This window comes from Diceros bicornis, chromosome 16, assembly GCF_020826845.1.
Source record: "Diceros bicornis minor isolate mBicDic1 chromosome 16, mDicBic1.mat.cur, whole genome shotgun sequence".
Lineage (NCBI taxonomy): Eukaryota > Metazoa > Chordata > Mammalia > Perissodactyla > Rhinocerotidae > Diceros > Diceros bicornis.
Genome location: NC_080755.1, coordinates 42666495 through 42694076, shown reverse-complemented (window position 1 = coordinate 42694076; position 27582 = coordinate 42666495). Strand labels below are relative to the sequence as shown.

General features: G+C 45.3%; 1 protein-coding gene across 2 annotated transcripts in view; it reads left to right on the top strand.

Moving 5' to 3' along the window:
* The first annotated feature begins 1271 nt into the window (after positions 1 to 1271).
* The window catches only part of MYO5B (myosin VB), a 338131-nt gene continuing 311820 nt past the window's right edge, over positions 1272 to 27582 (top strand). Inside the window, exon 1 of one of the 2 annotated variants that reach the window (XM_058557083.1) lies at positions 1272 to 1716. In XM_058557083.1, the coding sequence (XP_058413066.1) occupies positions 1690 to 1716 (27 nt within the window). In that variant the 5' untranslated portion in view covers positions 1272 to 1689. The remainder of the gene's footprint in view (positions 1717 to 27582) is intronic. The other variant, XM_058557084.1, reaches the window with a different exon arrangement.

Here is a 27582-nt window from a genome sequence, read left to right as displayed (position 1 = left end):
AGAGAAATACTAGAATATAGGGAAGGAATGGATGCAGAGATTTTTGAGTGAGAAATGATGGAACCATTTCCTTTCTGCTCTTGACAGTGACATGATGAAGTCCATTTCAGATCCAAGGAGAGTAGCCCAAGCTTTGGTTACTGCATTTGTCAACCCAGAAGTACAATCCTTTAGACTATGGAGGAGCTTAAAAAATTCAGATAATTTCCACCCTTCACCAATCATCCAGAATTCTTGAGGGTGGGGCCCCTTCCTTGGGTCAGTTAAAGCTCCCCAGGTGAACCTCATTGAGGAGGCACAGTTGAGAGGGGTCCCACGGTGAATTAAATGGGGATCTTGCATTCCAGGTGGGAAGGTCTTAAATGGGATGAGTTTTAAGAATCACCTTCCAGGGAATGGGGCTCCAGGACAATCCCTCCAGCAGGTATAGACAGACACACTGGCTGAGGACCACCCTCAGATGCCATTCCTCATTCACGTACAAAAGCCACCTTCGGAAAACCAAAGCCGTGTCCCCTCCTCTCCTTCCACCAACTCCTGTCAGCTATTTTCCTTTTTGGCTGAAATTTCTACTTTTTGCTGGAAGTAGAAGAGGGACTGTAGTTGCTGAAGACAGCCAAGGGGCACTAGCAGAGGGGACAAAAATAAACGTGGCAGGGAGCGGCAGAGCGACTGAGAGTGTGCATGTGGGAGAGAGGGGAGAAAATGTGAGACCCCCGGCAAAGCATGAAAGTCTGATGGAGGTAGCTGGGAGCCTAGCTGGAAGCTGTGGGTGAACCGGGCAAACGAAGTGACGAGTTACAACTCCCACCTTTCTGATCAGGATTTCAGCGCAGGGAGCTCAGTTTGGCGGAGACAATCTTTGGTATACCCAAATCACCTTAATAACAATCTACGATATAACTGAATTTTAATCATGAAAATATTGAACGCAGCCACGTAAAATCCAGAGGAAAATATATGGGAGCCTTTCAGTCACAGGCATCTTTTTATCCCCCCTACCCCCCGGCTTACTTTCCCTCCTTTTTTTCTCTTGTCTCCACTACATCCCTGCCCAGCCTCCCAGGGGCACAGACCGCGTGCAGGCAGAGCGCGGCGCGGCAGGTGTGGGCCCCCGGGGCGCACCTGTCCCAGCGCGCGCCCGGCGTCCAGCAGGGGGCGGCCGGCACCGGCTCCTCGCCCGGCCCCGCCCCCGGCCCCAAGGACCCCGCTGCGGCGGGGGCGCGGGAGGGAGCGTCCAGCCCGGCCCCGCAGGGCTCAAAGGCGGCGGCGACGGCGCCCCGGCTGCCAGCTCCGACGAGCGCCGCCCTCTCCCCCTCCCTGGCTCCCGCACCTCCTCCCACACCTGCGCGGGGAGCGGCGCCGCGCGGCCTCCTCCCCCCCCCCCCACCCCCACCCCGCCCGCAACTCCGGCCCGGCCGCAGCTACGCCGCCGCGGCGGGAGTAAAGGTCGCGCCGGCAGAGAGCGAGCCGGCCCCGGCGCCTCCAGGAAGCCGGCGGGGCAGGTCGGGGGGAAAGGACAAGAAACACAGAAACTCCCGGGCAGCCCAGGAAGATGGCGCCAGGCGGGCCGGCCGGGGACTGAGAGCCGCCGGGGCAGCGAGGAGCCCGGACCCGCCGCCCCCCGGCGCACGAGCGAGTGCCGCCCGCCAGGCACGGCGCCCCGGGCCAGGCCCGGCCCGCGGGGTCATGTCGGTCAGCGAGCTCTACAGCCAGGTGAGTGCGGGCTGCGCGCGGCGCGCTCGGGCCACGGCGGCCCTCGGGGGCGCCTTCTCCTGCGGCGCCGGCAGGTGCTGCTCCGACTCCCCCTCGCCGCCTCCTCACGCCCCGAACTTCGGGTGGCGGAGAAAGTTTGGTTGTTCCAGGAGCGCCCCGCACTGACCCAGAACCGCGGGGGTGTCCCCGCCACCTCCGAGCCGGGTGCGTGGGGACAGCCCCCCGCGGTGGCGCCCTGCGCGCCGCCGCCCCCTCCATTCGCTGCTGGACCCCACCCCAGGTGCTCTGCGGCGTGAGCTTGCGAGGGCGCCCCTCTGAGGCTTCCTTTCCTCCTGCGTGCCGACGAGGGGGAACGCTGAACTTGGGGAGGGTGTTCTTGCACTTGAGGGGGGGAGAGAAAAGGGGACCCAACCTGGTGTGAGGGGGGAGGTAAGCACTGGGGAAAGCGAGGGGCGCTCCGGGGAGCTCTGGAGATCCCAGGGAAGCGCATTCATCATTTGCCGGCGATGGGCGTTTTGAGGCGGCCCCTCTGGGTGGGTACCTGCCGGGGACTTCATCTGTTGTAGGGAGGGCATCGGAGTAATGCTGACCCGGGGTGGAGTGTGGATTTTCGGGGTGCCCTCAAGGTCAGAATGGATGTGCGAGGCTCCGTCCTCAGAGTCGGGAACAGGTGCGGCCGGGCGGAGACGCCCCGCTTCCGCGGCAGTCGCTGTGGTTCAAGTTAGGGACCAGCCGCCGCTTCCCCGAGCGCCTGCGGTCGCGCTGCAGCCGCCGGGGCCGCCTCGGGTTTCACCTTGGCTCCAGGGATGAGGGGGGCAGGGGCCTTTAAGCCCCCTCCCCCTCCCCTTAAAAAAAAAAAAAAAGTTTCGGATGTCTCGACTCCTCATCTGCCTGGTCGTCTTCTCTGTGGCTGGGACAGGTTTGACGGTGCCTTGTACGCGCGTCTCTGTGCAGAGGTGTGTGTGTGTGTGTGTGTGTGTGTGTGTGTGTGTGTGTGTGTGATGCGTGCACGCGAGTGGGTGTGGGTGTGTTATGCCTGGGCCGATAGGTCTGGGCGGGGGAGGAAGAGCTACTTCCGCATGCTCACCTGGCGATTGCTCGAAGCTGCTCCCGCGGGTGGTCGAGCCCTTCGGCTGGGCGGGCTGGCCACTCCTTTTCCCTAGAGGAATTTTCTAATCCCTCCTTCCTCCTGGAGGGGACCAAGGCTTAGATGGGCTGACATGAGGTGGCCGTGGAGGCTGTAACCTGGCTGGGGGCGGGGTCGCAGCTGCATCTGACACACACTCCGCCCCCGCTAAGGTCCCCTGCAGCTGTGACGGATGGACTACAGATTCTGGGAGAGGAGAGGAGAGGAAAGGGTGTAGGTGCCGGCCAGGGGGTGAAATCTCTGGCACTCCTGGCTTTGGAAAAGCACCGCACCCCGTTTACCCTTGGGAGTCGTGGGAAGAGCCCTCAGAGCTCCAGCTTTCAGGTGTCTTCCTGAAGCGGCTTATCAGGCAGGAACTTCTCCCGGAGGCTGGAAACCAGCGAGGCAGGGAAAAACATGTGCTGGAGAGTTTAAAGCACTGAAGCTTCGTAACATTGAAGTGCACGAAAATGCTACTCGTACTCCCAAGTGCGATGAGTGACTCAACTGATTACACCTGCAACGTGTCATAAAGCCCTTTATCAGACCATAATTAATTGTTGTATTATGTGACAATCCTGGGCAATTGAATAAGCTCTTAATTTTTGAAGCCCTGACTTTGAATAACGAGAATTAATATTGGATTGCTTTTAAAGACAGAACTCTTTCAGGGGAAAACACTCAATTTGATTTTGAGTTAGAAATGAGTACATTGCATCTTAATTACTAGGAATGATGAATTAGTGGGAGTCCGAGCTAAAGAAGTTTCAGTGTACTTTTCCCGGACTTACAGAGATAGGGACAAAACTTTCACCAGAGGAAGGCCTTGGAAGGATGCACAAGACCAAAAAAAAAAAAAAAAAAAGTAGCTTCATTGGTGTGAGGGTTTTGGCATAATTAATCCAAAAACAGTATTAGAATTTCTCCCTAGGGCTGGAGGACTGCACCTTGCTCTGTTAATAAGTTTCTAGTTCTTAATTGTTTTTAGGTTTTTGAATCTGAAATTCAGATTTTCTGTGGCCGATGCAATAGCTTCCAGATTTGTTTTGAGCTCTGTGTGTGTGTGTGTGTGTGTGTGTATGTATGTTGTTGTTGTTCTCTTTGGCAGAGTTAAACACGGTTAACGCTTTACTATGAGAATCGTTTGCATTGTTTCCTAACCATTGTCACCCCACTTGCTAGGCTGGATTCTCAGTACGTATGCATATGAATCATAAATTATGCAGAGAAATGCCTGTCACTCAGACTCGCTTCGTTTCTTGGGAGATGATTTGTTCATTTTAGTGTGTTATCAGAATAGCCAGTGTTCCCTTTTATTTTTAACCTGCTAGTGGGCTTTTCTAACGTGATGAACACTGGATTCAGGCACGTACTTTAATGTATGATGCATGATGGAAATAATTATCCATTATGCCCGCAGCATTTATAAGTGGATGGAAATTTTAAAGCCCTTTGTTGATCATACCTGTTGCTTTAGTGACATAGTTGGAAGATGTTATTATTGGAATATGAGCTACTTATTTAAGTGTATAAGGTGGCCTGTAAGTATAAATAGTTTCAGGTAACAACTTAGTATATGTCTATTGCTAGTTATTCAAGAAAAGACTTTCTTCTTTTCGATCCCTCCAATTTACTGTTTTCTTGCTCTTTTTGTCTATCTACTCTTTTCAACTGGAGGCTTATGTGTTATGTGAATGGTTTTATTTTTGGAGTTGATTTTAGTCATTGGCAAAGGGCACTTCCTGTTAACAAAGGCACTCCTGTTTTCAGAAGACCTAACACCTCACCTTTGAGGAATTGCTTTCTTTGTAGTGGGGTTTTTCTGGATGGGAAAAGTAAATCGGAGTCAATGCCAGATACTTTGAGGGTGATGTCAAGGTGAGTCAGCCTCGTCCACTTTTGCAGAAAGGTGGAGCTGACGATGGGCACTCTCGTCCCAAGTGGCACGTATGTGGCAAGTGTTGGTACTTTGTTTGCAACCCACAGGAAGAGACAATATGGGCTAATTTGATTTGCACAGGTCCCAGGAAGATGCCCAAACATGTGCAAGCATGGTGAGTACAATTTGATTATGATAATTGCAGAAAATAGTCTGATTTTTAAAGTATAGAATATACAACCTCTCCCTCAGGCTGAATAATAGAATTCTTCTCTATAGAAGGGTTATTCTGGGTGAAAAATTTAAATATTGCTCTTTCAAATGAGATTTTCAATATGCTGATTCGATGCTAGCCAGTAGAGTGGGAAATCACCAGACTGAAACCAGTACCTTCAAATAATCCTTTTCCTGATTGGTTTTTAATTGATAGGTGGTGTCTGAACACTGGATTGTTGGGTACTGGTAGGAAGTTACTTGTGGACAGACACTGTGTATGTCAATGGTGGCTTTGAGCACAGGGGCCCTATACTAAAGGCACTGATTTGGGGCCAATCTTTTGGAAAAGAGAACTCGTGTGCTTTTGGGCTGGGGTCCTCTAACTGTCCCTTACCTATGCATCAGGTAATGTAGGTTTCTCCCAAGCATCAATCTGTAAGGCAGTAGGAGCCTCCTGCTCCCTCGGTACCCACCACCATTGGAGGGACTAATGATTCAGCCTTTTAGTGTTGGCTCTTGAGTGATGTTCTTCTTTAAAAACGGGGTGATGTTAGGGACACAGGGACCTGGAAATCAATGGTAGCAGATGCTGCTGGTGCTCCTCTGTCTGCCTTTCACTCGTCTCCTGCACACTGCCTGGTGCTTGCTCGCTCCCAATAGCCAGCACCTGTGTCTCTCAGAGGTTCCTAGAGCCTGAGAATTGACATCCCCCCTGGGGGACAGCTCTTTAACCAATGAGAGTATAACAGCTATAGCTTCCTACCCCCCACCTTGGGAATGTGACAGCTCTAAGGTGTGACCCACACTGTTTCCAGAGCTCCTGTGCAGGTTGAACAAAAGTTCCTCTGCTTGAGACTTTCCCAACTATCACACCCCTGCTTGGCTTCCTGCCCTGTCCTGCTCCCCATACCCTTTCCTGGGAGCACTACCTAATAGGTCTCTTGAACAGGAATCCTAATCTCGGGATCTGATGCTGGGAGCCCAGATGAACACAGAACCGTGGTGGCTTGGCTGAGTGGGTGTTGAGTAGCTCAAGGGTTTTGGCCTCCATGGGCCCCCAGTTGAGACTGGGGAGCAGCGTGGAGGCTGTGTGCCACACTCCACCCTCCTTCTCAACCCCATTCCCTGCCTTGCCTCATGCCTTCTTTCCCCTTCCTAGCTCCCAGTCCTTTTGCCTCTGCTCTCCTTTCTCAGGAGGGCCCGTAAACCCAGTGTGAACCTTCTTGGCCCTGCTGGTGTCCACCAGAATTCCAAAGTTTGCATGGAAATTGTTATCCAGTTCACACGGCGTGTTCTCTGCCTGCCTGTTACCTGTGTGCTTTGAGCAAGCTGGCCCTGTCCCTCCTTATTGATAGTTTTTGTGTTATGTCACATGTCCCCAGCTAGGCTGAGATCTTGGAGAGCAGAGGCTGTATTAGACATTTTTGGAAGCCTCCACTGTGTTTAGCACTTTGCCTTATACTTAGTGGGTTCTTATTTGGGAGATTGTCCCTCCTGTACCCAAAACCCCCTGAAGTCCTGGGGTCCAAACTTCCTTGTAACTGTTTGCTGACACCCGGTCTCTCCACTTGGGCCTAAAAGCTGCTAATTTCTTCCCATTTCCTTTTGGTTAATGTGATCCTAATATTTCATTAACTGCAGGATAACCACCCATTAGAAGGCTTTTTTGAGCTCCAGGTCTGGTTGGAGTCCAAGTATATGCACTTATTTTGTTCAACAGAGAGAGACCATACTCTTGCTGTCGGAGGGCCAAGGTACCTCAGAGTAGAAACTAAATAGACATTCTAAATTCTGGCAAGTGTTTTTTGTTATTTTTTAAAGACTATAATTTTCTGTGCTAAGGGTCAGCCATAAACTATACTACTTACAGTATGTGAGTCCAGATACTGCCTTCCCTAAGTGATGGTGTATTTGTCACTATACATACAGAATTGTCAATGTAAACCTGTATGGGTTTGAAATAGTAGTTGACCTTTGTTTTGTTATTCAGTAGGTTCCCAGAAACCACACTAAAAAGCAGCACATTTTAAAGTGAATGGAACATGTGCTCTCTCATGTACTTGTCTACACAAACACATTTTGCATCGTCATTGGGCAATAAAACCTAAATACACGAAGTTAATGAACAAGACAGCATTACCCATGTGTCATGAGAGGAGTGCAGATAGTTCCAGGCATTTTGCAGAAGCCTTGGTCAGGTGGGCTGCAGTGGTGGGGAAAGACATCCCTTAGCGGCAGTGGGACATGACAGGGCCCTGAGGGATGAATAGGATTTGAATTCACGGGGAGCCTGGGAAGAAGGGCACTATCAGTAGGACACGATAGGAGAGTGAGTTTAATCATGGGGACAAGGATGAGCTAGACGTATTTGGGGGTAGAGACTATAGTAATATTTTAAAACTCGTTATGAAATAATTTTAGACTTACAAAAATTGTAAAAATAGCAGAGTTCCTGTGTATATTTTTCCAGGTTCATCTAATATTAACACCTTGTGTAAGCATAGTGCAATTACTGAAACTAGGAAATTAACATTCGTACAATACTATTAACTTGTCTATAAGCCTCATTGGAATTTCACCAGTTTTTCCACGGATGACCTTTTTGTGGCCAGGATCCCATCTAGGATTCCACACTGAGTTTAGCATCATTGCTCCCTGGTGTCCTCCTATTGCTCACAGTTCCTCAGTTTCTTCTTGGCTTTCACGACCTTGGCTCTTTAAGAGTATTGGTCACTTGTTTTGTAGACCGACCCTCCCTTTGGATTTGTCTGATATTTTCTCATGCTTAGATGGAGGTTATGAATTTTTGGCAAGAGCGCATCAGAAGTGATGTGCGTTTCTCAGTGCACCATCTCAGGAGATGTGTGTTATCAATGTCTCATTACTCATGGGGTCACTTTGATCCCTCGCTTAAGGTGGTGTCTGTCAGCTTCCTTTTACTGAAGAATGGTACTTAGAAACTAAGATCTGGGTACTGCTTCTTAATAGTCACTTAGGGATTATTGAGCCTAGAACTCAATACTCATTTGATTATGTGGGCGAGGGAAGGAGCAGAGTCAAAAATGAATGACCTGGAAGTTTCCAGCTTGTGGATGGACAGAAAGAAGTTGAGATGGGGCAAAGATAATGCTTGATTTATTTTATTTTATTGAGGTCATAATAGTTTATAACTTGTGAAATTCCAGTTGTACATTATTATTTGTCAGTCACCATATATATGTGCCCCATTACCCCTTATGCCCACCCCCAACCCCCTTCCCCTCTGGTAACCACTAATCTGTTCTCTTTGTCCATGAATTTATCTTCCACATATGAGTGAAATCGTATGGTATTTGTCTCTGTCTGGCTTATTGTGCTTAACATTATGCCCTCAAGGTCCATCCATGTTGTTGCAAATGGGACGATTTTGTCTTTTTTTTTTTACTGAGTAGTATTCCATTGTATATATTTACCACATCTTGATCTGTTCATCAGTCGTTGGGCACTTGACTTGCTTCCATGTCTTGGCTATTGTGAATAATGCTGCAATGAACATAGGGGTGCATAAGTCTCTTTGAATTGTTGATTTCAAGTTCTTTGGATAAATACCCAGTAGTGGAATAGCTGGGTTGTATGGTATTTCGATTTTTAATTTTTTCAGAAATTTCCCTACTGTTTTCCATAGTGGCTGTACCAGTTTGCCTTCCCACCAGTAGTGTAACAGGGTTCCTTCCCTTTTCTCCACATCCTCTCCAACATTTTTTGTTTTTTGTCTTGGTAATTATAGCCAGTCTAACAGGTGTAAGGTGATATCTCATTGTAGTTTTGGTTTGCGATAATGCTTGATTTTTGACATGTTGAGTTTGGAGTGACAAGGGTTTGTCCGAGAGGAAATATTTACACTTGAGGATATACAAATGAGCTTAGAGAAGAAAGGTCAGGATCTGGGGTTCTTGCAAATAAAAGATGCGTGGGATTTGCTCTTCTCTAATGAAGAAATGCTATTGTCTTACAGCATGATTTTAATAAAGATCAGATCACGACGTTGGTATGGGCAGTCCTGGCATCTGTGGTCATGATCTTGGTGTGGACCATCCTGGGTGTTGTAGTTAAACGCTTTCAGCTCTGAAACCTTGGAGCAGATACTTTTTGAACTTTGATTTCAATATCTGAAAAGTTGGAATGGTGCCTGCATCGTGATAAGGTTACTAGAAGGTTATGTGATCTAGTATATGTAAAGTGCCTGTCAGCACAGTGTCTGCCACACTGTGTGTGCTTGGCGCCTGTATCGGCTTGTTTCCCCTTCAATCTCTGTGCTGGGTGGTGGCCTTTTCTCCTAACCCTCCCTTGCCGTCCTGCAGGGGTGTTGGTTATAAGGGGACTTAGTGAGAAAGAAGGGCAAGAATTGCTGCAAATTCATACCTACCCGAGCAGTAGACAACCAAGGCATGGGGGGGGAAAGGTTCCCACTTCCCCCCGCCCCCTGAGAAGAGCAAGAGTGGTTTGAAAGCCATTTTAAATGGACGCTGTGCTTTCTGGTCTCCTATTATAGCTTTAAAGGAAAATTAAAAAGCATTTTTCACAATGCTCCCCCTTTTTTTCCTAATACAAATGATTATTGAAACAATTCATACAATGCAGGAAATGCAGAGGCCCTGCAATCTCATTCCCAGAAGCAGCTACTGTTAACCACTTATGTGTAGTCCAACGGGGTGGTAACCACATGTGCTATTGAGCACTTGAAATGAGGCTGGCCCAAATAGCGATGAGCTGTATGCACACCAGATTTCCAAGATTTAGTACAAAAGATGAATGTAAAATATCTTTCATACTTTTTTTATGTTGATTAAATGTTGAAATGATATTTTAGATATATTGGGCTAAAATATTTTGATTCCTCTATTTTTAACATAGCTACCAGAAAATTTTAAATTATATATGTGGTTTGCCTTGTATTTCTATTGGGCAGCACTGCGTTAGACTTAGGCACAATACAGTATATACTTTCCAGGTACTTGGCTCTATCTCCTCCACAGTGGGAGCATTTTCTTTGCTACCGTGCTTGATATCTAATGGGCATCTTGTTCCCCTTCTGAACTACAACCAGAGAACCAGGAATGAGACTTCTGGAAGCCCTCTCCCATCTGCCCATTAAGTTCAAGGTCTTCACATTTATGGGTGTGCCCTCTTCACTGCCTATTGGCTGGACAGGTGTGTGGAAAATGAGCTCACCCTCCTTGTTCAGCTTGTCAGGTTGGCCATCTCAGACAAGGCCCCCTCCTCCAGCATCTGAGGAGAGAGCCTTACAGAAGGAGACCCAGGACCCAAACCACTCCCTATGATAACTTTAGATGCTCATGGGGGGCTTTGTCAAAGCCCCTCAGAAGCATCCTCCAGGGAGGGGCACTGCAGGTTGGACAGGAGGAGGAGAGGTCCTCAGGTTGTCTGGATCGTGGTGTAGATGAGCACTGGTGATGTCTTGCTACTTTGCTGTGAGAATGATCAAGCTTCTGTACCCGAGCTCCAGGTTTATGGCTCATTATGCTCCTCTTAACACTTATTCACTGGCTCATAAATTAGTACCTTCCTTTAAGTGATTCTAATAGTGACACAGGCCCTGAAGGCTTTTCTCTCTTTTGCTGAAGTTTGGGGAGGAATGAAGGGGCCCATTTTGAAAAGTTACTTAATGATTTTTCCCAGAGAGCTTTTGCCATTATAAAATTCAAATGCATTGTGACACAAAATCCTAAAAGTAACGAGAACATCCAGATGCCTTCTGCATGGGAGTCAAAGATCTGGCTTATAATCTCTTCAGCACTAGGAAGTTCAGGTCCTCTGGCTTAGAGACCGGCCTCCACAAGACAGAAAGGATGCTGGGCAATAGAATGCCAGTTCCGTCCATATTGTGACCTAGTTACTGTATATCTTTGGGAAAGGATGAGAAGGTAAAATATTTGAACTGGTAAGTTGTACTGTATTCAACTATCTACTTTGTGTGCCATTCACTTGAGACTCTGGTTCAACTTACTTTTGCTGACCGCCCACCTAGATCCCAGTACAGTCTTACCAATGATATGCCTGCTCAGAACATAGCACCTGATTTTATGTGATGCTCAGCTTAGCTATCATTTAAGGTGCTTTGGAGAAAAATACCTACAGAATGATACTACTTTTATGGATTTCTGAAATAAGCAAAATAAACAGTTTTGAAGGACGCACGTGATAAAACTGAGGAAAAACCAGGGAATGAGGGAAAAAGGAGGTAGAATAGTAGTTATCCGGGGAGTGAGAGTAGCGAGGGAGTGAGAGTAGCGAGGGAGCAGGAGTGGGAATATGCTGTTCACAGTCTGCTAGATTGCACGGTGAGTTCATAGGTATTCATTTTATTACTATGCTTCATCAATTACTACATATCAGAAGGTGATTCTGCTGAAAACAGGTTGAGTCCCAAAGCCAAATTTTAAGAAGCTTTGAGATTATACGTAACTTTGGATTCTCTGTGTTACTTTTTTTATGTGCGTGCAATTGATGGTGGTGCGTATATATTTGCAAAATTGCTCTCATTGAAGATGTATGTTGAATCTTATGCTCTCTTCTCTCACAGTTCCCAAGACATGGTTTGGCATACTGTAGGCACCCAATAAATGTCACTGAATTGGTTTAAAGCCCACCTGTACTCCCCTCCTATTTCCAGGCTATGGCTCTTCCAGAAAAGGCCTTTTTTCACCCAGGAGCCCCTTGACTGTAACACTGTCTTCTGTTTTTTGCAAGGCTTTTGGCTTGGAGTACCCAGTGGAAAGCCCATCTGTTTCCTGTGGCACTTGCTTAAATCTATGGAATGTGGAGCCCCTGTCAGGAGATAATTAAATGTTGTTTTTCGTTTTTGTTACTGTGCCCAAAGGCTTAGCACAAGGTGTGAATGTCAATAACAGCAAAGTAACATTTATGGAGGTGAGAGCAGATATAACTGCCTTATTTTTGAATATCTTAGTTTACACATAATTTTGATTATATATATTTTTGCGCATACCTTCCTAAAATTATCATTTACATTAAAAGCATGATCTTATTTTTTCCTCAATTAACTCACTAGTTTTTATTAATGTCATCAAGACTCATGGATATTTGCATGATTAGGTGGGGGCAAATATGGATCTCTGTCCTTTATGTGAGATCTAGCAAAGCAGGTGGCTTTCAGAAGAGATGACAGTGAATCAGGGAGGAAAAATTAGATTGAGTCTGTTTCAGTCATCTTCTCTCCCATAGGAATGATAATAATACTCATAGTTTTCATCTGGGGATCAGAACATCTTTTATATTTATCACTCAGCCAACAAGTGTCCAGAGCACCTTCTACCTGCCATGAGGTACGTCGCAACCTGTATGTGAGGCAGAGAGGAGAGCCCATCCCTGCAAAGGAGTATTTTGACCTTGAGTCTTCCAGTCCAGTGGTTCATTTGTGTTCTGAATAAGCATTAATGAGGTATGTGTACACTAAAAGGAGATAAATTACTTTCTTGTCTCAACATCAGGTTTAATCACATTTTCAGTTTGCCTGTACTCACTAATGAGGGCTAATGTTTATTTGTAAAATAAGGAAAATAAATGTCTTCTCAGCCAGAAACTAGTGTTTCTTTGCTATCAAGCTGTCTGCTCTTCTGTCATTTTACTGGGTATACATGTGCCTAACTATGTAACAAGCTGTGTGCACCAAAATGATGAGAATGCCCTTAAAATGTGACTGACTTGGTAACCAACATGCCAGATCCTACTCCTCTGAGTGAATGCTGTTTCCTTCTGGATGGCCTCATTGGCAGAGGTCCAAGGATACTGGAGCTCATCAATACCTCTCCTGAAATTGACTTCAAGTCTGATGGTGCATTCTTTTGTTTCTTTTACATGGTGGCAGAACTTGATGCTTGGCAGATAGGCTTTCTGTTCTAGAAATAGCCAGAAGTTATTCAAAGAACTAAGCTGCTTGAGTAAGGTAGAGGTTCGTTGACTTTTATTTCTATTACAGACGAAGTGCGACTTGCAGGTACTAATGCCGATTCTGTGTGGCCTCTTGCTAGCTGTCATCCTCAGGAGGAGTGACAGTCGGGCTTCAAAAGCTCTCAGTGGTGTGTCAGTGTGGAGCCTCCCAGGCTGCCAGGAAAATACTCATTTAAATGTAGCAGTTCTGGTCTGTTTGGTTCAAAGTTTAAAGGCTCATAGAATTTTATAGTTATCCTGATTTACAGTCCCATACATTTAAATATATGTATGTTAATATAATTAACTTAATCCGTGGGCCTATGCTTGCCTCAATGTTATGACAAGTGTAACAGCATTAATAAATATCTGTTGATTGAAATATCAAATGGAGAGCCCATTCCACCTAATTTCCTAAAATGGTCTTTTGAAAGTAGATGGAAGGATGCTCTTTGTACTTTCTTTCCCCCTGCTGTGTGTCAGGCAGGATGTTAGCCACTGAATGTAAGATAAGAAAGGAGAGTGCAGCAGCATTATTCACGATAGCCAAAAGGTGGAAGCAACCCAGTGTCCATCATGGACGAATGGATAAGCAAAATGTGGTACATCCACACGATGGAATGTGATTCAGCCTTGAAAAGGGAGGGCGTTCTGACACATGCTAAACATTGATGAGCCTTGAGGACATTATGCTAAGTGAAATAAGCCTGTTATAAAATGACAAATATTGTATAATTCCGCTTACATGAGGTATCTACAGGAGTCAAATTTATAGAGACAAAGCAGAATGATGGTGGAGAGAGGGAGTAGGGAGTTGTTGTTTAATGGGTACAGAATTTCATTTTGCAAGATGAAAAGTTCTGGAAATGGATAGTGGTCAAGATTGCACAACTATATGCATGTACTTAATGCCACTGAACTGTACATTTAAAAATGGTTATGGCAAATTTTATATTCTGTGTATTACACCACGATTAAAAAAAGTTAAACTCTGGAAAAGGGCAGAGAAAATATAGAGGTTAAGAACATAATCTCTAGAGCAGGTGGACCTGGATTTTGAATACTGGTTCCCCATCTACCAGCTGTGTGACCTTGGGCAATTGCATAACCTCTAGGCTTCAGTTATCTGTAAAATGTGGGTAAGAAGCTAGTACAATCCTCAGAGGCTTGCTGATGAGATAAAATGAGATAATGCGTGAACTGTATTAACAGTTGCTGCTAATCCTGTTGCTAGGAGAAGGTCTTGTCCTCGGGGAAGCCACAGTCCAGCGCAGGGCAGTGTAGGGTGAGAGCCTGGAGGGCTGGGAAGGGTGCTCTGGGTGATGATTCCCTGGCTCCAGATCCTCCATGTGGGGCAGCCAGCCTTGAACTGGGTCCTCTGACCTACTGAAGCACCAGTATTGATGGAGAAGCTCTAGGGCTGTGCATGTGCTTTTCCTTCTTCAAGTGTGGGGAAAGAAGGAACAAAAGGAGTCCTAAGGTCCTGGCTTTGAGGACCACCTGTCATCTCAAATCTTCAACCCTAGAGCTCCAAACTTAACTGTTCCATAGTTTACAATTGTGGGACTTCCTCCAGATTGTACTGAGAAGAGCTTCCCACCTTGACACCACTAACAGGATGCCTGTGTCTATCTTTAGCCCTTCCTGGCACTTGGTGTACTTGGCTTTTTTTTGGTTGCAAGGGCACTTCAGGATGTGGGCTCTGTTTTAAGGATGCTCTCTCAGGAACCAGGCTTAGCTGGTCTGAGCAGCCTGGCGTAACAGGCCAGCACAGTATTAGAGGACCAGAAAGATGCTCAAGATTAGGGACCAGGTTATCCTGTCAGCAGCAGAGATGCATTTCCTTCCATACTGATGCCATCAGTGTGACTCAGTTACTCTTGGCTCTCTCTTTTTTCCTGTCTTCTCACCTCTGCCTTGGATTAAACACCCCTCTTTGAATCTCTAGTTCCAGTTTAGATTGGCTCCCCTGTCCATTGTTGTTACTGTGTCACTAATGACAAAGCTCTAAAGCTTTTGTACAAGACAGCCTCTTGATTGGCTGCTCCTGGGCAGGTACAACTGGTCCAGGTGGCTTTGGATGGCTAGGCCCAAGGAACTTCCCAAGATGGCTCAGGCACTGGGAACCATGTATTTCCCTTAGCAGAGCTGTGGATGTTGCAGGCACTACAGCCACGGTCTTCCCACTTGGGGTGCATCAGAAAGACTGGAGAGCTAGTGAAAATATAGGTGCTGCGTCTCACGCCTGTAGAGTAGGATTTGGGAGATTCGTTCTGGGCCTGGATCCATTTCTTGCTAGATCATGGTTGTTATGGTACTTACATCCTTCTGCTTGAATTTCTAGGCTAGCTTCTGACTATCCTTAATTCCTGCCTTGGATTCTGGTGGTGGTGTACATGTTTGGAAGAGCTCTAACGAGCTATCACATACATTGTCTTTAAATGCTGGGATATGGGCTTTAACATCTGCTATTACAAATAGTCCAATAATAAACATCTTTTTTTCTTTTTGGATTTTGTCCATCTCCTGTGCTAAAAGTGTTCTAGGTCTTCTCCTTTTTCTCCAGTTGCTTCTTTTCACTTCCTTTCCTCTTCCCTTGCCTCACATTCCTTAACCTTCTGTAATCCATCCTTAATAAAGGCTCTAGGGATCGCCCACTGTGTTAATATCCTTGAAATCTGACAGGCAGTGTGAAACTGAACCCCACTCAGCAGGCTGCTGGAGTTACACAACGCTCAGCCATGTAGAGAGTTCCTGCTGAATGGGACAGATGCTAAGGGTATCAGTCTGAACTGTGCTCAAGTCGCAATGTGAACCATCTCAGAAATCAGAAACTGCCTAAATGCTGGCCAAAGAAGAATGTGTCCAGGGCTGTAAATAACACCAGCAGCCCTGGAACAATAGCCTGTATCTAAAATGATGTAGCTAAGTGCTAGCCAAATAATTAGTTAGGCTATAACTGTTTTCTACTTTATCTCAGTAAGTCAACTCTTAGCTTAACGCTGCAATTTAAAATCTCTCCTTATGCTTCTTGTGCTTTGTCAGGGGTTAGTGGTAGCACTTTCCTACTGAGCTGTGTTCACACATCCCCAGTTTTTCTGCTATGTTACTGTGCAAGGTGGACTCCTTAAGAAATTGTAATTTGTCATTGTTATTCACTGATAAACAGTGGTTAGTATTTGAGAGAGTTCATGGCACAGAGACTGGGAAGTTGGATAGTTTTCAGTCATACACTTTGACTTAACAGGAAGCTATGCAGGTGGGAAATAGCATTGATTCGACTTTTTGCCAGTGTGGGCTGTGAACTCTGGTGACTCTGAAGCTCTATATTGTGGAGATGTCCATTTTCAGCTGCTCATGTGTGCCAGAACTGCCCTCGCCCACAACTGAGATGTCTTCCACTCTTGGTCTCAATGGGTTGGGCAGTGCTGTGTAACAGACACATATTTTAGAATTTTCTTGATGTTGGGCACAGTGCTGGCTGTAAAAAGTGCATAGGACATAGTCCTTATTATGAAGGAGCTCACAACTATGTTCAGTGTAGTAAGTGCTGTCCAGGAGTAGTGTATCGAGGAGGCATTTTAGCAAGATGACAAGAGCTGTGGAATGTGGCCCCCATCGAGTAGGAAGTTCTTGAGGTTCCTTGGCTGTTGTCACAGCTCTTAAGACAGTGGTTTGGGAGCAAGTCGCACCTCTTCCTCCTGTCAGTCCCTCAACATGCCCTTCTATCTCCTGCCTCTGAGCGAGGAGGGCAGTCTAGTACCACACTTGAGTAAGTGATGATGAAGATCAGAATCACATCACCAGGGCGCTTCCAGCCTCTAGAGCTGTTCCCCTCCTCTGAGCTGCTCAAAGAGCTCACTAGAATGGGAGCCCCATTTGTTCATCCAGAAAACTGCTCTTCCTCCCTCCAGCCTCGGGGGCTCAAGACTGTGTGTAGGAGAGCAGGATATAGGGGTGACAACCTGATTGGATGGGGCAGGGTAGGGCTGAAGCTTGGTTTCTTTCCATAGCCCTTCAAGATGGAGAAAACATCAAATATGGATATCAAAAATGATTCCCTTAAGTTACCATGCCATTTGAAGAGGAAGGCAAAGATAGAAGTATCTAAAAATCCAAACAAAAAAAATGGTAACAAGCTGTTATCAAAGCTTATTTACTGTATTATTTTAAAAAATGACTGCATCTAGAGCATAAAAGTATAATACCCAAAGTATGGAAGAGTTTGTTTGCGTGAATCTTTTCAGGGCTGCCTCCGACTCACTGAGCTGTATCTTCTGTTCTACCCATGTAGTCCTTTGGAGCTTATTCTTGAGAACAAAGTTAATTTAGTACCAATTTTTTTTTTTTGGTAAGATGGCCTGTGTTTCCATAAAATTAGGATTATCCTGATTTATGTAGTTATGCTTTAGTTTGGTGTTTTGACACTGCTTTAAACAGGGGTGTCATGAAGTTCTTTCAAAGCTTGCTGTTCATAATCTCCCTTATAAAATAGCACTCTTTGTCCTAAATGAATAAGTCTTAACTATGGGTTGTCTGGTGCTGGTGCACTAACATGATTTATGGTGACTCCAAATATAGCCAGAAATACACAGGCAAGGAACTGGTGCCAGTGAATTTTTCACCTGGGATGATAAATGATGATAAGAGTGCATAATTGTCTTCCAGGCAAAAAAATTGTAGTTGCTTAAATTGTTGCAGCCTTTAGAAAAGGATAGTGCTATCGATTTTGTGTACTATGGTAAGATTGCTATCACATTAACCTCCTTATGACCTCTTTTATCAAGACAACAATTTTCAATAGTGAATCTTCAAAATGGAAGTTTTACAAAGTTTTTTGGGTGAACTGTGCCCAGCGGTGGCTCTTTGTTGGCCATCATGAAATACTGGTCTGGATTGAGGACCAGGCGTGGAGGGGAGGTTGAACTTGGAAGACTGAGGAAAACAGATCTCCTTTGAAGAGAACTGAGTAACAGTGGCCCTGTCCTACAGCTTGGGTAGATCTGGCTCACAGATGCATTTAAAGTCAGGAATGCAGGATGCGTGCTAGGCAAAAGCAAACAATCCCCAAAGAACAAACCAACTTAAAAATAAGAAAAAATCATTTTGAGTTGCGTGAGTGATCACCCTGCTTGGTGAGGATGAGGAGGGAGGGAATCTCTTTCTTTAGGCAGTTCAGAGCCTCTTGAAGTGAGAGCATCTCACTGTGATGGGCAGTGTAAGGGATTTTTGAGGATAATTTTGGTGCTGCATGACTTTTGCTTCGTTATTGAATTTAGAATTGAACCCCCTGCCCTCCCCTCCCAAGATGTGACTCCACTCAACTATGTTCTGATGTTGATGACACATTTAAGGGATCTCTATAATAAACGGAGCTCATCTGGAGGTAGGGGCCTAGAACAGAGAGTGCCTGGAAACTATTGTGTATGAGGAACAACTGGGGGACGCAGGGCTTACAGTCCGGAGAAAAGGAGATATAATCCTGAAATATTGCAGGGCTGTCGTGTGGAATTCTTGTGTCGCCGCTCTGAATTCTTCCAAAGATCAGCGTGATCAACCATGGGTATATGTTGCAGAGAGGTAGATTTAGCTTGGTGTGCAGAGAACATTGCCAATCAGACCCCCCTCACCGCCCGCCCCCCCTCCCCCCAGGGGTGGAATGGGCTGCCTTGTGCAGAAGTGAGGGCTTCATTTCTGTAGGTGTCTGAGCAGGCTTGTCCAGCAAGGATGCCGTAGGGGAGAGCCTTATAATGGGAATGTTACCCCTATGACCTTGAAACTACTTGCCCACCTGAAATGGCTAGAAATGACTGCTTGTTGGGAAGGAAAATAAAGTGAAAAGGAATAGTTTCAAATAAACAGTAAAAGAAGGAAAGTAAACCATTTTGTTCTTGAGATTTCCACTTATCTATGAAAGTAAACCTGAAGAAATTGATAGTTTTTGTTTCTCTTAGAGAAATAAGTTTCCAACTCACTTCAATTTATTCTAAGAAGGGGAATTACAAAGCTTTATTGATTCAGTATAAAATAGTTTCAATATGCGTTAGTTTCATGTTTTGGTGGTGGTTATTTAGTGGTGGGAAGTAGAAAGGCGATGTAAAAGGACCATCTGTTACCTATCTTTTAGGATGAAACCATGTGTAGGTTGCAAGGTTGGATGCAGACGGGAAAGGGATGAGAATGAATGAGAGAGAATAGAGCGAGGAAGGGTGATCCAGGGAGAAGAGAGTGAAAGTAAAGAAGTAGGGGGCACCGTGTGGGCTCTGCCCCTGGCTGGGCTGGCACTCTGTGGACCCCCTTGCACACAGTGTTGCTCAGGTTAGCCCTAGAAGAAAGGTCGCTGCAGCGAAGTGGAAACAAGTCCCCTGAGAGGCAGGCTAGGACCTGGTTTGCCTTTTTTTAGATGTCAGTTCCCTATAATGCCCTGGAAGCTCATAATTTAGCTTTAGATCAAGCATCTGATCAGTGATAGACTCCAAGATGTGCTGATATCCTGGCATGGCTACCTTCCTTCGGACTCTCCTGGCCATTGCTCTGCTCCTCATTCAATAGGAGCCCTGGCATCGGGTGTGTCCTTCTAGGAACAGGCCCTGATGTCTGAGGTCAGACACCTTCCCAAGTTGCAGCATGTCTGCATCAGGCAAATCACCAGCACCCTATGTAAGGCATTTGTATAATCAAATGAAAGAAAAAGAAGGCGTTTTCCACTTCCCGCATGTATGTTAATGTCTAAGGGTATATTCTGCCTGCCCCAGACCCCTAATTCTGGCCATGTGGGAAGGGAGAAGTGGCCTTGAAGGAACCCACAATGGGTTGGCTTCTGCTTTTCCCCTTCAGAAAACATCAGCTCTTTATTCTTAACAGCCATATCTTATATTTCTATATACACGTTATGCTTTTCAAGTTGTGCATCCATTTAGCTGTCATTTTTCTTGTGCCCAAGACCCCTCTGAGGTAGGGAAGATAAAGAAGGAGCTGCGACCCTGGACTTGTTAAGTGACATGCTCAAACTTACTCTGCAAGGTAGGGCCGGAAGGCGGGGCTCAGGCCCTGAAGTCAGGGTTCTAGCACGTGTCCTGGTGGTGTACCTTATTAGGAACTGTGGGCTGATGGGGGTGGGGGAGTGCATCTCCTGTGCACTTGCTCTGTGTGTGTTTTCCTGGAGACTCAGTAGCGTGTTCGTGTCTAAAGGAGTCTTCCCAGTTTCCAGTCTATTGGTGTATTCAGCCTGTGACCCCGGAAACGAACATTGATCTGCTATACATATGATAAGTAGCATAGCGACTGAGCATGTGTACTGGAAAGAGCACTGAGCTCTCTGCTTGGAGATTTTGATTGTAACATCTTACGTGACGTGACTAACTTGATGCTAATAGTGACACTTATGTGACGCTAACTTGGGCAAGTCATTGTATCCCTCTGGGCCTCAGTTTCCTCATTTGCTAAACGAAGGGAGTAGGACCAGATGTCTTGGGTCCTTTCCATCTCTAAGATTCTGTGAAGGTGTCACTGAAGCTGAGTCACAATTTGTACATTAAAAAAAAAATAATGCTGCCTCTTCCAGATTTTTTCCTGACCCTCTAGGGAGAGTGAAATGGTTCAAATCGAAAGTGTGTTCATTTCCAAAAGTCGCTACCTCACGAGAAGAGGTGCTTGTCTGTTGGTCTTCCTGTTTCTCCCTCGTTCTCCCTATTTTCGGTAAGTGGCATGATCTAGTTCACCCTCCAGGACTTAATCCTTAAGCCCCGGAGTTAGGCATCCCCCCTCAACACCCAGTCTATCAGCAAGGCCTGTTGACTCCACTTCCAACCAGCACCCGGCTCCTCACTTCTCGCCCTCCTCACGACTCGGACCCCTCCAACCTACCGCGGTCTCTGGCCTGGAGAGCGGCAGCGATCTCTTAACTGGCTTCCCTGCTGCTTCCCTTGTCTCCTTCCAGTCTGCTCTCCACACCGTAGCCAGATCAGTCTTATAACCTGTCGGTTGGATTCTGTCGCTCCTCTGCTTGAGACCATCCAGCTGCTTCTCTTTGCTTTTGGAAGAAGATCAACCTCCTGCTGGGCCTACAAGGCCCTGCATAATCTGGCCCCTGCCTGCCCTGACCAGTTAGTATCCCTGTCTCCCTCACATGCCGGTTCCATCCACATCAGCCTCCTTCCTGCTTGTTCATCAGACACTGCAGGCTTCTTGCCTCCTTAGTGCCTTCGTCCTAGTCCTTCTGCGTCGATGTTCTCTCCCAGGTCTTTGCTCTGGTGGCTCCTTGTCATTCAAGCCTCTGCTGTCACCTCCTCAGAGGCCTTCTCTGCCACCCACTCAATCCGTCACCCTGTTTCACTTTTCTCCTTGCATTTATCCATACCTGGCACGTTTGGTGGCTTATCTTCCTTAACTAGATTCTGGTCTCCATGAGAGCAGCAGTTGGTTTGTTCATTGCTGAATCTCCAGAACCTGGAACATGTGTAGCACATAGAAGGTGCTCAGGAAACACGTTTTATTTTGTTTGTTTTGGTGAGGGAGATTGGACCTGAGCTAACATCTGTTGCCAATCTTCTCTTTTTGCTTGAGGAAGATGGTCCCTGAGCTAACATCCGTGCCAATCTTCCTCCACTTTGTATATAGGACGCTGCCACAGTACAGCTTGATGAATGGTGTGTATGTCTGTGCCTGGGATCCGAACTTGTGAACCCCGAGCCGCCGAAGCAGAGCACGCGAACTCAATCGCTATACCACCAGGCTGGCCCCTCAAGAAACACTTTTTAAACAAATGAATGACTTTACTCTCTAAAGTGAATCTTTCATGTAATGCTGCAATTGGCAGCCTCTGCTAACTTGTTTTATAGATGTTTCAGTATTAGAATGAGGGATACCCACCCTATCACTGAGTAGGAGAGTCTTGCTTGGGTATTGAGCCTGGCCAAATTTCACTATGACGACATCAATGTATCAGGAATATATTTGGAATTACGGTTTTCTAGGCTTGGACATCAGTGTACTTTTTCTCCTGGGCCATCCTATAAGAGATGAAATGGTCTGGCCAATCTCTTGCATTCATTCATTCACTCACACACTAACATGCTGAGGAATGTCCTAGCACAGCTTTGCTGTAATGAAGACAGGTCCCCAGTGGTCAGAATGAAAGTTGCTGCTGATTCTACAGACTTTGAGCAGCTATTTTCGTTAGATCCCCTTAATATCCTATATGTATTTTTTGATAGAGGCAGGAAGATCTATTGCTGCATTTCCAAATCTCGTTTTGGATGTGGCTGTTAGATGAGGAACCTCTTCTGGCTTTTTCCCTCTAATCTTCTCTTTCAGGTTTGTTTTAAGGATGAACTGTATGGGACAGTGCTTAGCACTCACTAAATGGTAACCATTTGTGTTAGTGTCCTCATCAGGATCATCCACAGCCCCATTGTGACTTCTTGACAAAACTCCTCCACTGTGCAGCCATGTGTCTTAGGGGGAAACAATACTAGAACTCACCAAAACTCTAGACTCCGTGTCACATAACATAGAAGTGTCCTTCGATGTAAGCCAGTTGGAAGCCTTTCTTGTAGCCAGAGCTTCATGACTGATGTACTGTCAGTTGATTATTGCCTTGTAGAATCGACTCTTGCCCGTTGGCAGAATTTGGTCCACTCATCATCTTCTGAACGTATCTTGAGTTTTTTTGCATCCATGCTAAAATATTCTTTCCCTCTCTATATCTTGGTTCATTCTGTCTCTCAAAACCAAAGTCAAACTTGAGCTTTTTCCATAAAGCCTTCCTGACTGCCTTAGCCTAAGGAAATCTATTCTCTGTACTCTGAAGCAGTTACTGTAAATAACGTCCATCCATCCTGGGTCTTGGCATTTGCTCACATCCTCCTCTTATGCCTCTGTGCTTGTCATTGGTCTGCACTTATTTATTTCTTGGGTGATTGCTTAACCTTTTACATATTTGTCTTATCTCCTCAACTTATCCATAAGGGCAGAGACCATGCCAAGGGCCGAACGTTGTGCCTTACATAGCAAGCACTCAATACTTGCTGTATTCAGTACTTGGGGCTACATGGGGACTGGTAGCTAAACATTTGAGATTCTGATATTTCTATGAAATTTTCAAGGGGCTGGAAAATTCTAGCTGAGAGGATGCTTGCTGCAAGGAGAGTCTCAGGGAGGCAGGTGTGGGCTCACCCGGGGGAGCAGTATTTTGTAACTCTTCCGAAAAAAATGTGAGCAAATAGAGAAAGATGGAGGAATGCTGAATTTCCTGCACATTCTTTCTTCTAAGGTTAGGTAAAATACATGCATTCCTTCCCACTGACTGTCTTCTGACCTTGTGTTCTAGCCATTTATAATCTAGTCGTAATATAACCTTCTAATCTTAAGAAAGCAAGGAGGAAATGTCATAAACTGACAGTGTTATAGTGGTATACCATGCAGTTTGGGCAAAAGAACACTGCAGTAGGAGTCATTGCTCAGAGTTCTTGTTCCATTTATGCCATTTCCTTGCTGTGAGAACTTGGGCAAGTGGCTTAATCTTCCTCAACTTGATTTCCTTATGTGTTAAATGGAAGCAGTTGTATTTACCTCACAGGACTGTTGAGAGTGAGAATGAAATTAAAATTAATGGTTCAAAGGAAGCTTCAAAGAGTAAGGAAGGAATTGACCCAACGTGAGTTATGATGATGCTAAAAGTACATTGTGATTAGAAAAATGAAATATAACTTGATGCCTAGGAGACAAAGTTGAATTATGAGTGATATAGCTGTTGATAGAATTTCCCCATATGTTGACAGGTTAAATTCTAAAGGTTACTTTAACTACAGTGTCTTAGTCCATTCTGTCTGCTATAATAAAGTACAATAGACTGGATAGCTTATAAACAACAGAAATTTGTTTCTCACAGTTCTGGAGGCTGGAAGTCCGAGCTCAGGATGTCAACATGGTCAGGTTCTGGTGAGGACCTTTTCCCAGGGTGCAGACGCTGACTTCTTGTATCCTCCCATGGCAGAAAGAGGGAGAGAGAGCTCTCTTGGGTCTTTTTTTATAAGACACTAATCCCATTCATGAGGGCTTCACCCTCATGACTTAATCACCTCCCAAAGGCCCCACTTCCTAATACCATCACTTGGGGGGTTAGAATTTCAACATATGAATTTGGAGGTGACAGAAATAGGCAGTCCATATCATCCAGCATTTGGAATCCTTCCCCTTGAGACAGTGATCTAAGTGGTGATCCAGTTGAAAAACAAGCATCTGAAGGCCTATTGAACTCATCCTGTATCTGAAGCAGGTGCTGCTGTGCTACACAGATTGAAAATGCCTCTTCTATCCCTCTTTCATTACATTCTTTCATTTCATTAGGTCTCTCAGAGTCCTACCTCCAGCCTCATCACTCCCGCTCCCACAGCAGCTCGCTGGATTTTCAGTGGAGATAGACCTGCTGTCATTTGTGGTCAGGCCTCCTTTATTTACTGCCCATTGCTGCACAGAACATGCAGCTTCTCTGCCTTCTTGTCCCTGGAGCAAGTCATAGCTTTCTTGTCATTTTTTGTTGGGTTCTCAATTAGCAGCAGTGGGAAATAGGAATGGAGTAGTAGTCTTCTACCTGTTAAATGTGTTAGTTAGGATTGCTTTGGTTGTGAGTGACTGGAAAACCCTCCTATGGTGACCATCAAGGGGTTTATTTTCCTCCACGTAACGGGAAGCGTTGAGGTGGGTCGGCCAGGGCTGGTGTGGCAATTCTACATCTCCTGTGTTACTGCTCTGCTATCCTTAGGTGTCTTGGGACTTCGTCCTCATGCCAGCATGTCTTTGTTCCAGGCAGAAATAAGGTGACAGGGTGAAGAGCAAAAGCTGTTTTTTTTTAAAAAAAAAAAAAAAAAAAAAATTCATTTTGAAATCATTTCAAACTTATGGGAAAGTTGCAAGAATAATTGAAGGAATTCCTATATGCCTTGAGTTGACTGAGTAATGTCTCTTGTAGTAAAGGATCCAATCCAGGATTACACATTACACTCGCTTGTCATCTCTCTCTAGTTTCCTTCAGTCTGGAAGATTCCCTCAATATTGCCTTGACTTTTATGACTTGGACATTTTTGAAGATTATAGCCCAGTCACTGTTGGAAAGGCTCACCATTTGGGTTATATATTTTGACCAGATGCTGTGATGATTATTGCAACCCATTGGGTGGCACCTCAGATCTAATTTGTCCTGTTGCTGGTGGTGGTAACTCTGATCACTTACTATCTGTCAGGTTTCTCCTCTGTGAAGTTACTTTTTTCTCCCCCTGGTCGTAAATATTTTGTGGGGAGATACTTTGAGATAATGTAAACTTCTGTTTCTCACCTGACTTTCATCTACTAATTTTAGCATCTTTTAATGTTTCTTACCTGAATTTATTTTTAGTATGGTGGTTGCCACATGGTGATTGGTTATTACCATCATTCCTTCTCCATTTATTTGTTGGCTTCTGTTGTAAGGAAGCACTTTCTCTTTTCCCCATACATAGCCATTTATTCATTATCTGTGTGGGCTCACGTTTGTATTTTGTTCAGTGGGTTATAATACATGCCTGTCATTTATCTTGATGTTAAAATTGTCCCAGATCCAGTCAGTGGGCATCCTTTTAAACTGACTTCTATGTCACATTGACATGATCTCGTTTCTCACCACAACACAATGTTCCAGACTCCTCTTGTGTCTCTCTGCCCCAGCCCAGAATCAGCCACTTCTCTAAGGAGTCCTGGTTCTTTTCAGTGGAAAGTGGTGGTTGGAAACCAATTTCTGGGCATTAATTGTCTGTTGTTGCCCCTGGAGTGTTACTACCCCTAGGCCCTTTTGACAGAGCTGGGAAATGATTGTATATACATATAGTCCTATACACTTACGGTTTTTAATATAAAGAAATATATGTTCACACCAATACCTTCAAATCCCGGCCAATCTCACTTTTCCATATTTGTTCTCTGCTTCTCTGAGGGCCTGGCTTCCATAGTCTCACCCCCCTGTGTGTGGCCACCCTCCCAACCTGGCTGGGTGGACTCCCACCCACCTTGTGTTTGGGTCCTGACTCCAGACGTCTACTTGGGGCTCATTGTCCCTTCCCCCAGGCCACCTACTTGTTAAGGCCTAGTGGCTTAAAAATAGAGTTAATTTATTTTGAGATAATTGTAGATTCACATGCAATTGTAACAAAACAGCGTGATCCTATGTACCCTTTATTCAATTTTTCCCAAAGGCAATCTCTTGCAAAACTGTAGTACAATGTCACAACCAGGATTTTGTCTTTGATAGTCAAGGTACAAAACGTTTCCATCGCCACAAGGACCCTTGTTCCCTTTCATAGCCACCCCCACCTCCCCCTGACCCCCTCCCTTTTTAACCTCTGACAACCACTTACTGGTTCTCTATTTATATGATTTTGTCAGAGTGTTATATAAATGGAATGTACAGTGTGGAACTTTTTGGAATTGGCTTTTTTCACTCAACATAGTTCTCTGGAGATTTAGTTAGGATGTTGCATGTGTTGATAATTCATTCCTTTTTATTGCCGAGTATTTCATGGTGTGGATGTACCACAGTTTGTTTAACCGTTCACCCACTGAAGGACATCTGGGTTGTTTCCACTTTATAGCTGTCAAGACTCGAGCTGTTATAAACATTGGTGTACAGGTTTCTGTTTGAACGTAAGTTTTCATTTCTCTGAGATAAATGCCCAGAAGTGCAGATACTGGGTTTTATGGTGGTTCATGTTTAGTTTTTTTAAGAAACTGCCCAGTGTATGAGGGATCCAGTTTTTCCACATCCTCATCAGCATTTTGTGTTGTAATTATTTTTTAAATAAACTTTTAATTTTAGAACAGTTTTAGATTTACAGAAATTGTGAAAATATAGAGTTCCCATATACCTTATGCCCAGTTTCCCCATTAACATCTTGTGTTAGTGTGCTGCATTTGTTACAGTTAATAAACCATAGTAATATGTTATTAACTAAAGTGCATACTCTATTCATAATGCCTTAGTTTTTACCTGGTGTCCGGGACGGTGCTGGTGTAGCTGAGGAGCAGGGGTGGGGAAGCCCTAGTTGTCTCCGGAACCACAGTCGGAGGAGAATCAGGGAAGGGCCCCTGACGGGAGCAACTACTCTCTTCTAATGTGAGAGACAAAGGGAATTCAGGCATGTTCAAGGAAGAAAGAGCATGTTTTCTGAAACACCAGGTGTCAGAACTATCCTTCCTTCCCTGAGTCTTCTGGAACTGCAGGCCTCTGAAGGGACCTCAATAAATCGCCTTGTCACCAGATTTTCCATTTTACTTCCTTAGCTGTTGAACAAGTTTGACTTGTGAGGATGAGGGCCCTTTGGAGTGCTCAGGCAGTTTGAGAGGAGAGAGGCAAATGGAGAGATCTACCTCTGATGCTGTTAGAGGGAGTAATGAAGCCAAGAGGATTGTTCTTAGCTGGGCCTGTGCCTTAGGGGTTAGCATTTTAATTAGCAATCTATCAGTGCAGTGCTGAATAATTTAGAATTAACACAAAGCCAGCCAAGGCCCCATGTGGTACTTCATATAAGTGCAATATAAATACCATAGAGCCTTGCCCTATGTGAAATTTTGCAGCTTTCTCTAACGGTATATTTTATTTCTGAGTTGTTGGTTTAACCTAGATTGTAAGCCCTGAGGGCACCAGGGGCCTTTATGCTGAATACAG